Source organism: Sebastes umbrosus, chromosome 5, assembly GCF_015220745.1.
Source record: "Sebastes umbrosus isolate fSebUmb1 chromosome 5, fSebUmb1.pri, whole genome shotgun sequence".
Classification (NCBI taxonomy): domain Eukaryota; kingdom Metazoa; phylum Chordata; class Actinopteri; order Perciformes; family Sebastidae; genus Sebastes; species Sebastes umbrosus.
Window position 1 is genome coordinate 37,945,205 of NC_051273.1, and position 15,850 is coordinate 37,961,054.

Consider the following 15,850-nt stretch of genomic DNA (forward strand, 5'->3'; position numbering starts at 1 on the left):
GTGATAAGTTACAGTGTGTCACCGTGTCCAATGTGGCTCCATGGTTGCAGCTGGTTCTTATGTAAATTATACTCACATTTGTACAAGCTGACCTGTAGTATGTAGGGAGAGTGGGGCACAACCTAACACATTTAGGTTTGGGCTAAATCATTTAAAAAGTATTTGACATTAATCATGTTTTTATACAGGCAACATACACATCTCTGCTACAAATGAAGTTCAAACTTCAGTTTGCTTCTAGGACCTACAGTTCTTGTACAATTGCACCACCATAGTGGTGGAAGTGGTGGGGTAATTTTAACAGACAAGGGTTAGTTGTAACACTTGCTAGAAAAGTCTGTTTGAACGCAATTCATTCAATACAATTCTATCTAAATGATATACTATAGGTGGATGGTGGATAGTGTTTGTGGATTCTATCTGTCTTTTCCATCTATATCATAGGATGGGAGGTATCTATACAGGTCTGTTTATTGATCCATCCATCTATTGGTCTATCATCGATGGATGTAGATAGATGGAGTAGCACAATGGTTCCCAACCTATTTTCCTGAAGACTCCCCTACTTGTATCTAAGAAAAGCCCCCCCCCCCCATATTTGCTGACGTCATCAGCTAAAAAAATATTACTAATCCTCGAACAATTGATTAAAGTGGAGTTAGTCTTTTTTTTTTTTTTTTATGAATCAACTTTCTTTATTGATAAACTTGTTAGTGCGTGCCTCCCTTTGTGTGTAGCAAGCAGGTGAAACAGTGAAATGTTGTTTTTTGAAAAGGCTAAAAGCCAACAAAATATGGATTGAAGAAAAATATTTCGTTAGATAATTCAATTCAATTCAATTTATTTTTATACAGTATAACATCAAATCATAAAAGAAGCTTTCTCAAGACACTTTTAACCGGACTCTATAATTTAGAAGACCCAACAGGAGGTCCCCCATGAGCATGCATTCTTATGCGACAGTTATTGGAAATGTTTGGATCACACGAGTCGGAAACAATCCGGCGCAGCCACCACTGGAAATCTAATTGTACAAATAGTATAATACTAATGAATTAGGGGAGCCTGATCTTTACCCGCAACTGTGTACAAATTCTGGGTCCAAACAGATTGTGGCCTACTAATTAGCAAAAATCGATCTTTTTAAATAGTTTTTATATACAGACTTTAGCATAAATTATCCAGTAAGTGTGTTTATTATGATTTTAGATATACATGTAACAAAATCTAATTTTGGACAACAGAGAAATCCTTGCGCACCCCCTGTGATCTTTAGCGCCCGAAGCCCAGGGGTTGGGAACCACTGGTTTAGGCAACACGACTCTTATTAAGATGGTAAATTATTATTATTATATTCTACTTATACACAGAGCTCAGTAATCAAAAAACAAGTATGACAGCAAAGAAATTTACTTAAACTTAAAACACTCTGGGCTGACCAGTGATGCATTGGTTAGCACTGTCGCCTCCCAGCAAGACGGTCTCAGGTTTGAATCTGGAATCTTCTGTGAGGAGTTTGCATGTTCTCCCCGTGTTAGCGTGGGTTTTCTCTGGGTTCTCCGGGTTCCTCCCACAGTCCAAAGACATGCAGGTTCATTGATGACACCAAATGTCCCGTAGTTGTGCACGGTGTGCTGTCCCCAGAATTGTCTCTGGAAAACAAGCAATTTAGTAATTCTACAAGAAATGATTGCACTCTGTGTATTGTATTTTTTCAGGTTTAAAAGTTCGAATGCATGAAGCCTCCAGTTTATTATTCTACAGTAGAATCCTGGAAATATGTCTAAAAAGTCAGTCATCACATTCAAAAAACAACAGGGAAGAGTGAAAGAGCATTTTAGTACTGGAAAGCACCATCTTTCACAGATGTACTGTAACAGGCACATAATGGGCACACATGTGTACCTTCTGGCCTGATGTGATTGTACAAAGTACAAAGAAGTTTGTAGGACTTTATGGAATACATTTGTAACAGTTCAGTATGAACTAAAAGTGTTACATAAGTCATTTAAGGTAGCACACTAAATGAGGCCCCTGGGTGGTAGGAGAGGAAAAAGTACTAGTACACAGATGTTTCCAGTATTACCTAACAAGGCTAACAGTCTACAGTCATACTAGCAGCTTTGCAAAGTCGTATTTAGGCAGAGCAGCGCTTTGAGCTAAATGTTAAAGGTGCTGAATGCGAGATTGGGAGCATTTCTATTGCCTCTGCACGGCTCTCAACATGGCAACAGCTGAGCAGGCAGCTCGTAGCTAACAGTGCTAACAGTGAAACAACGACAACACTGCTGACAGAGCAAACGGTGCTAACCTGGGGGGGGGGGGGGGGGGACCGGATGGTGGGTGCTATGCTTCCGCGACAGCGCTGAAGATTCAGCTTCTCTCTCTCTCTCTGTCTCTGTCTGTGTGTGTATGATTGAAGCTAGCAATCTTCACCTGAAACATACAGTTAGCTCGTAAGTTAATAGCAAACATTCCAGTAGCTAACGTTGGCTTGCAAGTAGTCCCATTCCGGACAGTGGTTATAGCATAGGCCTACTCTGCAGCAATTTCTGTCCACTTCTTTCTCAACAGTTTTTCTTCTTGTATATTTCCACCAGGAGCAGGATGTGACATCATCTCCAAAATAATCTAGTTCTAGTCTTGTAAATAGTTGGTGCCTTCAAATGAAACTCTTGAGCTTGTGTTTACAACGTGGGAAGTCGTGTTACTCGTTATGCTTGGCGTTCAAGCGGTTAAGTCGTGAGAACACCGCTGCTAAACGACGGCAATATTAACGTTACTGTGGCGTCTAGAAGCCACAGAGGCTAACAATTTAGCAAGCTAGCAAGTGGGTAACAATACAGTAAATGCAAAGACATAATGATAGAGGAAAAAGATGAGTCCGTTGGGAATGTCAACATTTTCCTCAGATATATTATAAAAATATGAAGAAAACACTTGTGCAGGCTACGTTCTTAAGTGTTAAGATTATGGGGACATTATTTATTTTATTATTTTATTATTTGCTCGGAACTTGGTAGAGCAGCTTTCGCCTGTTTTGCGCCCTGGTCATGGAATAACCTTCAGACACACTACAGCTTCATGATTTAGTCTCCCTGGGAGAGTTCAAGGCTCTGATAAAAAACTGTGTAACTGAAGAGTGCAATTGCTATTCCTAAACTGGATTTTGTATTATGTATCTGTTGTCTTTTGTCTGTTTTAACATGCTCCATTTGTATAATTTTTGTAACTTTGTAATGGTGTGCCATATTGGCCAGGTCTCCCTCGAAAAATACATTTTAATCTCAAGGGACCTCTTGGTTAAATAAAGGTTAAATAAAAATAATAAAAATAAAAACACAATATACTACTAAAATTAGAATATATTCACTTAATATGCACCGAAAAATTAATTTCCATGACCTCTGCCATTTCTGACAACGTCAACAAACACGTCACAACTCGTGACCTCGGAGCTTTCAGAAACTTTCCACACCACCCCATTTGAAGGCACCTATGACCCTGCAAGATCCACAGTCTTTGCAAAATATGATATTCTGTGACTAAAAACTCTGTGTGAGGGTGTCAGACTTCAGTCTTTTAAAAGTCTTCCAGTGTATGGTAGGCATTGGGTCTACAGTATGTTACATTACTTCTCCAAAATGCAGTTTCTCTCTGAATCAGAAACGGTCTCATTCTTTCAAATGTTTTGATGGAAATAAAGTCAGAAAGATGGCTGGCACCCTTGAACTCTCTGGGCACAAGAAAAGGCACTAACGCTGGTTTCATACAACATCAACATTGGGATGGGATGGCTTGGATCCGTGTCTCACAGTGATCTGTCTAAAGTTCTACCGAGAGCAACACTGACTCAGTGATTACATCACTGCCTTTAGCCAACTCAAGGACGCACAAAATCAATGCTCCTGATGCAAATGCACAGTGGGAATTCACTTTAAAGCTAATAACATTAAGCTTGCAGCGCTGCGATGTCGGCCCACATTGTAATGTTATGTAAATCTGACCATATGACAGCTTCATTTAATGGGGAGTGTGCGAGATTATGCATGATAGTGGCCCATTTTGCTCCCCCGTGCTCATCTCTGCATCCCGGTAAATAATCAGCACATAATTCTGCGTATTAGGAGAAGACATTCAAAAATGCCGAAGCAGGCCCCCGGAGAATCGACGCTGGAATTTTATGCAGAGGAAGAAATTGGGAGGGTAGAGGATGGGGGGATACATCATGTTGGAGGGTAGAGGATGGGGGGGTACATCATGTTGGAGGGTAGAGAATGGGGGGTACGTCATGTTGGAGGGTAGAGATGGGGGTACATCATGTTGGAGGGTAGAGGATGGGGGTACATCATGTTGGAGGGTAGAGGATGGGGGGGTACGTCATGTTGGAGGGTAGAGGATGGGGGTACATCATGTTGGAGGATAGAGGATGGGGGGTACTTCATGTGGAGGGTAGAGGAGTGGGGGTACATCATGTTGGAGGGTAGAGGGATAGGGGGGTACATCATGTTGGAGGGTAGAGGATGGGGGTACATCATGTTGGAGGGTAGAGGATGGGGGTACATCATGTTGGAGGGTAGAGGATGGGGGGGTACATCATGTTGGAGGGTAGAGGATGGGGGGTACATCATGTTGGAGGATAGAGGATGGGGGGTACATCATGTTGGAGGGTAGAGGATGGGGGGTACATCATGTTGGAGGGTAGAGGATGGGGGGTACATCATTTGGAGGGTAGAGGATGGGGGTACATCATGTTGGAGGGTAGAGGATGGGGGGGTACATCATGTTGGCGGGTAGAGGATGGGGGTATATCATGTTGGAGGCTACCCTCCAACATCATGTTGGAGGGTAGAGGATGGGGGGGTACATCATGTTGGAGGGTAGAGGATGGGGGGTACATCATATTGGAGGGTAGAGGATGGGGGGGGTACATCATGTTGGAGGATAGAGGATGGGGGGTACATCATGTTGGAGGGTAGAGGATGGGGGGGTACATCATGTTGGAGGGTAGAGGATGGGGGGTACATCATGTTGGAGGGTAGAGGATGGGGGGGTACATCATGTTGGAGGGTAGAGGATGGGGGGGTACATCATGTTGGAGGGTAGAGGATGGGGGGGTACATTCATGTTGGAGGGTAGAGGATGGGGGGGTACATCATGTTGGCTGGAGGGCCCATCACTCATCAATTTGTTTGTAAACACCAGATTTATGTGCAGTAAAGCAAGTCCTCGGCTAAACTGCTGGAGGGCCCTCTCTCTCTCTCTCTCTCTCTCACAGACACACACACACACAGTATCGCCTCCAGCATGTTTCGGAAAAAATTACCAGGAAATCTCCACGTTGCTGGCATTCCAAAATCTTCAGTTTCCAAGCAGAGAAATAAGGAGGCCAGTACGCGCTCTCCAGTTGACGGTTCACATCAGAGGCTGGAGAGCAATAAGCTGATGATATAACTACTGTATTTACTGTAAGCATCAGGTCGGCTGTGGATAAATATTTCTGTTTGATTTCAAATTTTACATAACTGGCTGCTGTTTTTGTTTCTGACATTTCTAGTTTTGTCCACAGAGAGATCACTTTGCACGCTCTTATATTTCAGATTGCCATTTCAATTTAGCAATCTGCAGGGAGGAAATGAAATGCTCAGTGACTTACTGCTGATATGGAGCACACAAGTAAAGATGACAAATGGAAAGGATTAAATCAAGCGGGTCTTGGAAGGCGACAGTATGAGGAGAGGAAAAAAAAAAAACACTCTCAGAAGGTCTTTAAATTATTCTAACAACTCCATCAAGCTGATCCCAGCAGTAAGCATACTTCGTATCTGAGTGCATTTGCTGATTGTGGCCACAAGAAAGAATAAAAGAAGAGGAGACTGTATCTGTGTGTGTAATTAAACCGTCGTCCAGATGTACACCCAAAAGACCATCGCGACTGTAGGATTTCTATTAAGCAGGTGATTCCAATTCGTCTAAAGAGCGGTCGGGGACTCGCAGCATGAGGCGGGAGGAAATGAATCGGAGCTGTGTAAGCACGGAGCACTCGCCGCCACTGAAGGGCTTTTAAATGACTCTTGAAGAGAGTGAAGGAGCCCTGGGTTCTACTTGTTGGGAATAAATCTCTTTCATCTGCAGGTACGCTACTCGGGAGGTCACCGAGAGGTTCAGGGGAGCACGAGGAGAAGACAGAGAGCTCATTATCTGGGCAATCCGATGGAGCAGGAGCCAAAGGGCTGGTGTTAACCAGCGACAGGGGGGTGAAGCTGGAGCACACCAGCAGGGCAGGTTTGGCCTAAATCAGAAAGAGAGGCGATTATAATATTTTCTCATGTAAGTCAACAAAATACTGCAAAAAGACTAAACAAGGACACAGAGGACGTGGTGCTATTGCAAAGCTTTTATTGAAGAAAGAAAAAAACAGTTGACTACATGCCTCTTCAAAAGATCAAAAACAGATGCAATGCTTTACTTTAACAGAGGGTCAAAGCTCTTTAAGGCGAGTTTCACACTCATTTGAGACTCCACTGCTGCCGCTGTAAGCACGGCGGCTGATGGAAACATCTACTGTATGGATACAGAGATGGCCCAAACAAAGGGATCCTCTTTATTTACTTTGGTAAAGACAAGTAAACATCTTGCGAGGCGCGGCAATACTTGCGATTCAATACTGCTCGGACCAAAGGCACTTTACAAACATGGGTAGAACAAAGACAGTAGACAACCACAAACACACTGAACAATAAAAAAATCATTACGGCCTTTTCTTTATACTCGTAGCATCAGGCTTCTTGTCAGATACGCTCCCACAAAAGATGTGTGATGTGTCCACAGACTGTCCATACAAATACTGTAAACAGGAGAGTTTAATTCAACTTTTATGGCACGCTGAGGTTTAAATCTGTGAATGCTAGGGTACGCTTTGTGAAAAACATGTGTTAATAAGCCAATAATGAAATATTATGATACATATAAACCAAATCATATAAAACAAACGATTAGACTGTTATCAGGCCATTAAATAGGCGTTATTGGTTATCAGCCCCATAGATGTGGGTCAGTATGGCCCTACCACACCCAATACTAGGTTTATCATCTATTCACATGGTAGATCACGGAAAGAAGGTATAAAAGAACACGACAGCGACCTCTAGTGGCCGTAGTAATTATGCCAAAAACAGGAGCAGAAGCAGAAGTCAGGCGCTGTAGTATAGACAGATTGAAACTCCATATAGGTTGGAGGTCACAGGGTTCTCACCCAGGAGGCCAGAATTTGCATCCCATGTGAAACCAACAACATGTATTTGTCTTTGTGTTCACCATCCTTGAGTTTGACTTTAAGTTATTTTAAGCCAAAACACGAGCTAAACTTAACTAAGTGGTTTTGTTGCTGAAACCTAAGAAAGCTGTTTTGTTTGTGCTAAAAACATAACATTTCATTCAGTTTTACATATTAAAACTTGTTGCTTTTGTTTCCCTTTCACTTTTAAAACATAGTTATTTAAGCCAAAACACAATCTTTTCCCCTAAACTTCACAGTTTTTATTCCCTAAACCAAAAGAAGTTGTAGTTTAGTTAACTAAATCAAAGAAGTTGTATTGTTTGTGTAAAAAAACGTAACGTTTCATTTCGTAACAGTTTTACAACGTGTTGCATTTCAGTTTCACTTTCACAATGTAGTAGGCCCCTCCTGACCCACATCTAGGGTGCTTATAGCAACTGATGACGCCTATTTAATGGCCTGATAACAGTCAAAACCAGAAAAAGACCTTAGACATAGGGTATTAGTATACTATTTTTACTGTTTACGCAGCAGTTTGCAGCCTATATATTAAATAATCTGCTTAAAACTACATTAATTAATATTATAGCCTCTTAGGGGCAGCGCAACAAGACACATGCTCCGTTATGTTCACCAGCTAGCTGCTAACTTCACCCGTCTGTCGTTTGATGACAATCCTCTGTGGGTTCGTCACTATAAGTGCCCCCATTTACATTACACATTGTCATAAAAATATTGGTTTGTGCAGCTTTAAATGACTTCACATTGCTAAACTCTAACAGCAGCTCTCTGTGTGAATATGTACTTCAAACAACAATCCTAAATGATGGCTGTATTATACGTTACATCAAATAAATTAATGGGTGATTGTTAACTGGTACATTATACAGAAGTTGTGGAAAGAAACTACATTTTTATATGATGATGTTTGTAGCTCACAATTACTGTGTGCTTCCTCACACTGTCACCAATTAAGTTAAACACCAGAATGATTCAACTGTGCAGTGGTCATGCCTGAAAGCACAGCAAATGCTCCTACTCCATATTGCTGCAGTATTGCAATGACATGTTTTCCTGTAGAGTGAGATCCAGAGGCGGATCTGAATAATGGATACCATTTTGGCTTCAGAAAGAAAAACAAAGCACAAAGGTCCACTTACTGCCTAAGCTATGTAGGCTCAGATTGTTTTTAGACACAATTGGCTACGAAAAGCACCTGAACTAGAATTTGAAATGAGCATCACTGCACTACTGTTGTTCAGATACTGGTTTTAAATTCATCGGCTGTAGTTCTTTTAGTAGTCACTTTGAAATCTTTATTCGTGTTTTCATCCCCTTTAACACTGCTGTCTAATTGCTAACCAGCCAGCAGGTCAGACGGCCCTGTATCGACTTTTCACAGATAGCTAACATGAGATGCTAACTTAGCCGGATCCCCGGCAACATCTCTGAGAGCTGAAACCTAGCAACACATGTGACATAACGGTATATAGACTGTGTATTCTTTGTCTTTGGTGCCTAACAACCAGTAATCAGACGGCTCACTGAGTCAACTGTCAAATGGCCAACGTGATGGATCAAAGTGTGGACCTAATGAAGCTGCTGTGATAAACTGTAAGTAGTAGAGATCAAATAAATGTCTTCTGTAACTAGGGAACCTTGGATGTTTTTTCTCCTACAGTTTGATCTATTTATAGACGTCTATTTTTAATAACTGATAATATAAAATAAATGATGCTGGAGATGACTGGAAATTGTGTTCCCAACTTAAGTTTTGTGACACTGTGACACATTTTTAACATGCCTTTCAGACACAATATAGTTTTAGTTTAATATAGTTTTTGACCGGTGAACTGCGCTCCAAATATTGATGGAAAACGTCCTGAGGATATGGAGTTTAGGAGGCCTAACCTTCTGGAGGACCAGCAGCGCAGAGCTTTCACTGTGTTTTAGGGACTTTTAAATACTCCTTTAGATTTTAAATGGTCAACATTTTTCTCTACTTTTATGTAGAAAATATGTCCTACAGTAGAATAGGCCTGATGAATTCACTGTTAATGTATTATAGGCTTATTAGCACAGTTATTTACAATGCGTTACCCCGGTTAAAACATGTACCCAAACTCAGTGATTACAGTTGATACAGTCTATTTGATGGTATAATCACTTTCCTGTATTCAAATGGCAGCAAACAGCCTTCTCAATGTGTGAGGAAAACACTAAAGAGAGTTCTCTGAAAATTAGAATTAATTGCTTTGTTCATAATATTTCCATCCATATGCATGCAGAAGACATCTGTAATCGGGGCTGTAAACCGATCCAACTAATAAATAGGAAGACCAGTACTTATTAACTACATTGTCTTTGTTGTTTAAAGGTACCCTGTGGAGATTTCTTGTAAACAAATTAAACACCAAAATGCAAACGTCTTGAATCAAATTGCCTTTCTCAATAAACATTTGCAAAGCTGATTGTTTGTATACTATACATTTTGCAATGTTTACATCCATATTTGCTAGCTTGTGGTCTGCTTCTTCGCTGCTTTTGCAGGCACATCGCCCGCTGCTTTGCACTTTACTGGCACCACATGTCAATCAGTGAAATAGCATGAAAGCATCTGCAAAAGAATGTGTATCACGTCACCTACATGTGCTGTGACACCTACAGCCATGGACAGATAAGCACACAATGGGCGCTTGGAAACAGACATTTAAAGACCCCAACCCAGCCCTACTGACTGAAAGAGGCACAACATGTTGAGACACAACAAGATTGGTTTTAAAGAGTAGTCTTTGTAGTCGTTTTGTGTCTTTGTAGTTGTTTTGCATTTTGTTATGGTTGTTTTGCGTCTTTCTGTACTTGTTTTGTGTGTTTTTGTAGTCGTTTTGCATCTTTCTGTACTTGTTTTGTGTGTTTTGTGTAGTCGTTTGCATCTCTATAGTTGTTATGAGTACCTTTGTAGTCATTTTGCAACTCGTTGTGGTTGTTCTGTGTCTTTGTAGTTGTTTTGCGTCTGTGTAGACAGTCTGCATCTTTTTGCAGTCATTTTTGCATATCTTTGTTGTCGTTTTGCATCTCTTTGTGGACATTTGGCATGTCTTTGTAGTCGCTTTGCTTCTCTCTGTATGAAGTGTTACTTGCAGTCACTTCCTACAGAGGTTTTGAGACTAACAAGCCAGTTGGGTACCTATCACCTTCTTACTCGGACAGGGGGGGCCAATCAGATTCCAGGGGAGGCCTTGCCCCCTGCAAGATTCAAACAAAATGAGGACACAATCCTAAAAACATGGCTCCACAGTGCTACTAGTGTTCAAAAACTCCACAGGATACCTTTAACTCACCATCAGCGTATTGCTCTAGAAATAATAATGAAGTAACTATCAAATCAAACAGTCGAACCACTGGTCACTGACTGTGATTCTTGGATGGAACAAATAATAAAATCATCAAGTCATTTTTGGGAAACTCTCATGGTCCCTTCTTTGCCTATCAACGTTAAACAAACACTAAATATAAAAGACAATTGTCAATGGTACAATCAATACTGACATACAGCACAGTGACACAGAGTCACACAGTACCAACAGCATAGTTTTGATTAAAGGATTACTATAAGGACACTTATGCTTGAATCTGTACAGGTAAAATATTTCCTTATCCATAAAATTTCTCATAAAGTGTCGATGCAATTAACATAAAAAAATTGCATAGCCATCTCTAATCTATTATCTCTACCAGACTGCTTACAGTACAATTACTAACCTAATCTATGTTGCTGTAAATGAGAGAAAGAGTTACATATTTATCTGCTCAAAAACGATATAATTAAACTCAAATATTAGGCCGTATCTATATGAATGGAGTGCCATGATTGTGCTGTTCAGGCCAACAGAAATCATCTATTGTAGGCTATACATAAAAGCAAATTTGATTGGAAAGTACAAAGAAAATATTCAGTTAAAAAGGGAATTGCATTCAATTGAGGGTTTTGTCTTTGACACTGAGAACCGCTATTTGTGATTCCTGTGGTCCCGATCAATATAACGTAAATAACGTCTAATATAGTTGCATACAAAATATGTACACAGTAAATATGGCCGTTCAATTCTTTGGTGTTCAGTTATTCAGAACTCTTTTGTAATAATGAGCCTCAGTATGTATTGTTATCCCTATTGGTGTACCGTCTGTGATCTGCATTGTAACAAACACTAGAATAAAAAGAACATCCTCACCAATACACTGTGTGCACATGGTTTTTCTAAATACTGATGCAGTCATACACACATCCATCCATCTACATTCTGACTCCATTTTAGATCCAAAGAACCGGTCAGCAAGAAAAATTTGGGCTTGCATGTGTACATGCGCACCCTGGCTAGAACATGCCAGTTGGCGATGATTATGATATGAGATAATAACACTGAGTGATGATGTATATGGTAACCTTTAACTGATGGATTTGGAATGATTTTAAGCAATAGTTTAACATTTTGGGAAATATGCTTATTTCCTTTATTGTAGAGAGTTAGATTAGAAGATTGAAATCTGTACGGTCAATATATGGCTACATCCATAGAAATAGAATACAGGAGTGGAACGGAAATTCCCATTCAAATCAATGTAGCAGGATGGTCAGAGCAGCGGCCATTTTTGTGTGTGCCAATGCCATAGCGACCGTGGCGATTCAAAGCGAGCTAACTTCCGCATAAACTAAACAAACTTGCGGCGAGTGGCGGACTCACTGAGGTGACGTTTTTCAGTAATGACGACTAAACAAGCAGTGGAGTAGGAATGTTACGAGGCACATAAAACATGTAAATGAGTCACATTGAACAACTTAATGCTTCATCCACACACTCTTGTCACAGTGGAGGAAAGCACAATGATATCGCCAAATGAGTGACAACTTTGTTCAGCTGGTTTTCTGTAAGCAGCGTGGCATTGAAGCATGCTGGAATTAGAAAGATAGCTAACTAGCTGGCGGACAGCCGGCTGGTTAGCTCTTGGGCTTGTTCCATCAGGCTTTGGTGCTGCACCGATTAGGGAAAATGAGCCGAACAGCGGGCTGGTGGCCAGCGGCAGTGCTGGGTCATAACGGTCCCTCAGCCTGGGGACAAGTTACCCAGCTAACTAGCCAGCCAAGAGTCCGTTCTCTTTCGGGCGAGCTACGAGCACACTTTATGGCCCCACTGACGTGGGTTCTGTTGTCACTATAACAACTAACAACAATCGCCATTTTCGTTTGTGCTAGTCAAATTACCACAGCAAACAGTTCAATGACCCTTCTACTCCTATTTGATTTACATGGCTACATCCTTAGCCTAGCTTAGCATAAAGACTGGGGACGGGGAAAACAGCTAGCCTGGCTCTGTCGGAGGTAACAAACAGCGCCTACCAGCACCTCTAAAGCTCACTAAGTAACATGTTACATCTTACTTTGTTTTTTAAATCTGTACAAAAATAGAAGTTGAAAAGAGACAAGTTGCTGCTTTACTTTACCATTTCTTCACCAGAAGCCGCCAACAACCTCTTTGACACCGCAAATGGCATCCACCCTGTTAATTAGTGATCTTTGGACCGAGCAATGCTAGTTGTTTCTAGTTTTGATCCTAAGCTAAGCTATCCACCTGCTGAGTGTAGCTCTATATTTAGCCTACTGACATAATAATAATATAAGAAACTTTATTTATATGGCACTTTTCTTAACAAGGTCCAAAGTGCTATATTATATGAAAGTGGCATTAGTCTTCTAATATAACTCTCAGTGTACGAGCGGATTTCCCAAAATGTTGAACTTTTCCTTTAACAACAGTTAAAAAACACACAGCCTCTTCTGCTGTGATTGTACCGAGTCAATAGATACACGTATGCAGGTGAACATGTGATGCTTGTTACTGAAGTGAATATATATATTGAGGGATATACTGTGTATATATATGCTGAGGAATGCAAGCTTCTGTGGATCGCTATGTTTGCGAGGGAGAGAGAGAGAAAGAGAAAGCAAGCATTGGGTTATCACAGTGGAGGTGACCAGGCGGCGGGCTGTTCAGAGGTCAGTGGTGGCCTTGGCGGTGAGGTCCTGGATGCGGCTGGTGTTACAGTTTTTGCAGAGAACGTGTCCGTCCAGAGGGTAGCAGCCCTGGTTATCCCCCTCTGAGAGCAGAGAGCCACAGTCCTGCAGGACACAGATACTCCGTTAGTCCACAAACACAAACAGAGTGATTAGCTACGCTCACCGATCAGACTAACTCAGACGCTCACTGTGCTAGCACCCTAAACCAGACATTTACTGCCGTTTAAAGACTCAGCCAGCGTCCAGTTCCAGGAGGCTCTCTGCAGAAAAGCCTGAGGCTGAAGCCAGTCTTTTGGTTTTCTAGCAGCTGTGAGTCTGGAGGGGCAACAACTGGTTATTACTGGGGACATCCCTTTCTCTTAACACCTGAAGGCTTGCACTGTGTTTTTCGTAGTCTTAGCAACTCTAAAAGAGCTCTTCTCTCTAGCTGATAATTCGCATCAGTTTCAGTTACATTTTCATTCAGTTCATATCAAAGATGTAAGCTTCAGTTTTGAATCAGGACCTTCTGTACTTGGATCAAGCAGCTTGTGAAAAATAAGGTGTGCCAAATTTAGAGTGAGCTATTATTTCAATGTGCCAGATACATATTTAATCAGCATTTAAGTAAATAGAAGTATTGGATCTGACTTCATTACAATAAACATAAACATCAGCATTGTCATAGTGAGCATGTTAGCATAATGATGTTAGCATTTACATATACAGTACATACATATATGTATGTATCAGTGGAGGCTGGTCCATAGAGGCGGAGGAGGTTGCTCCTCTATTTTTTGAGAGGCAAGAGGGAGATCAAAATATGAAAAAAAGAGTAATTGGGTGAATTAAACCATTACCAAATCTCAGTATCATTTATGAAATATGTTTTCTTTCTTCTTTGGAAAAAATCCATTACTCAAATCCTGATTAAAATGCCTCAACAGCGACACCTGCAGGGCAGAGGGGAAAGGGCAGCCTGTGTTCTTACCTATTAACAACCAGCAGAACACAAGATGGACAGCGCATCGGTCCAATGATGATGTCCAAATATCATCCTCAGTGTCTACCACTGTATTGTGCTGAACTGGCAGTAAAGTATCATATAGCTGCATATTAGGAAATGACTTATAACGTGCCAATTGTGAACTACTTTTAAACACATAAGAAAACAAATCCTTTTTATTGAGCTGTAGCTAGCTACTAGTGTTGGCTAATTACTAACACTATACTAGTCAAGTCAAGTCAGTTCATCTTTTATTTTTTAACTAGTGTTAGTGATTTATCGGTCAGCCCTACAACTAGTGTTAGCTAACGCAACAGTTAGCTTGTTGTAGCAGCCCTGAAGGACCCGTACAGCAGTCCTTCGCCTATACGGGGATCCAGCACTGGAGTGCAGCAGCACGTCGGACCGCTGCACGTCAGACCGCTGCACGCCACCGTAGTCCCGCTGTGGGTCAGCCCGGACATCTGAGCGAGGGCTGGGGCTGCCTGGGGCACGCGGCCGCGGCAGGAGTCGGACCCCGCTAGGGAGTGGATGGAGAGAGATCCGCTCGGGGCTCGCCGCTCGGGGCTCGCCGCTCGAGGCTCGCCGGGCTGGACCCGCAGCAGAGCTACGGAGACTTCTAGTGACACATTACACACACTCCTGAGGCTGCAGTAATTGTTTTTAAGAAATCTGAAATCTTGTAAGCCATTGTTTTACTATTTAATTTTTAGTTTTACATAAGAAAGTAGACATAAGTAACCAAGGCAAGTAGTGTAGTAATAATAATAATAGTAATAATAATGATCATTTTATAGCACTTGTCAAACTTAAGTGCAAAATTCTTTACAGATTAAAAGATTCACAAAATAAAAATAAAATCGGAATCTATGTGTCTATATGACTTAAAAAAAAGAGGAACATGAGAGCACATATCAAGCAGCACTGAGCCCATATACATGAAATGGAGGTGCAAGTGCAAAATAAGAGAAATAACTTAATGAAATGACATGACACCATGGGTTGGTTTTCCTCCTGTCCTCCCCAATTTCTTGAGTCACCAGCCACTAGTGGTATGTATGCAGAGTGCCATTTGTTAAAAAATCAGAGGGGGGCTGTTTCGGAAACGTTTTTAAGGCCTATAAAGACAATGAAGTCTGTTTCTTGCAGCTGTTAAAGTAACATTTATATTTATATAAATATTTATATATATATTTATTGTGAACTCTAATAAAATAATTTCGGAACTTGAACTTAACCACTGTATTAGCAGGAATATTTTAATCCATTTTTTTTATTTAATTCATCAAGCAGCAAGATATCTTTAGAATTAAATTCAGTACCGTGGAAAGCGCCACTTGGCCTGGCGTGCCATAACATTTATTTATAAACTTCAATATTTAATAGACAGTTATTTCTCTGTTGTTACAATGCTAATGGTCATTGTATTTTACATCGTTGGAAAGCCTGTTTATTTACCTTCACAATGATGTCCAACTTGTAAAGATCATGCGTTTGTGGGATGAGCAGCAAA

General features: G+C 41.0%; 1 protein-coding gene across 8 annotated transcripts in view; it reads right to left on the reverse strand.

The window, feature by feature from the left end:
- Positions 1–8,822: 8,822 nt before the first annotated feature.
- The window catches only part of LOC119488874 (LIM domain containing preferred translocation partner in lipoma), a 234,748-nt gene continuing 227,720 nt past the window's right edge, over positions 8,823–15,850 (reverse strand). For all 8 annotated transcript variants that reach the window (XM_037770845.1, XM_037770844.1, XM_037770850.1 and 5 more), the window contains one exon: positions 8,823–13,454. In XM_037770845.1, the coding sequence (XP_037626773.1) occupies positions 13,326–13,454 (129 nt within the window). In that variant the 3' untranslated portion in view covers positions 8,823–13,325. The remainder of the gene's footprint in view (positions 13,455–15,850) is intronic.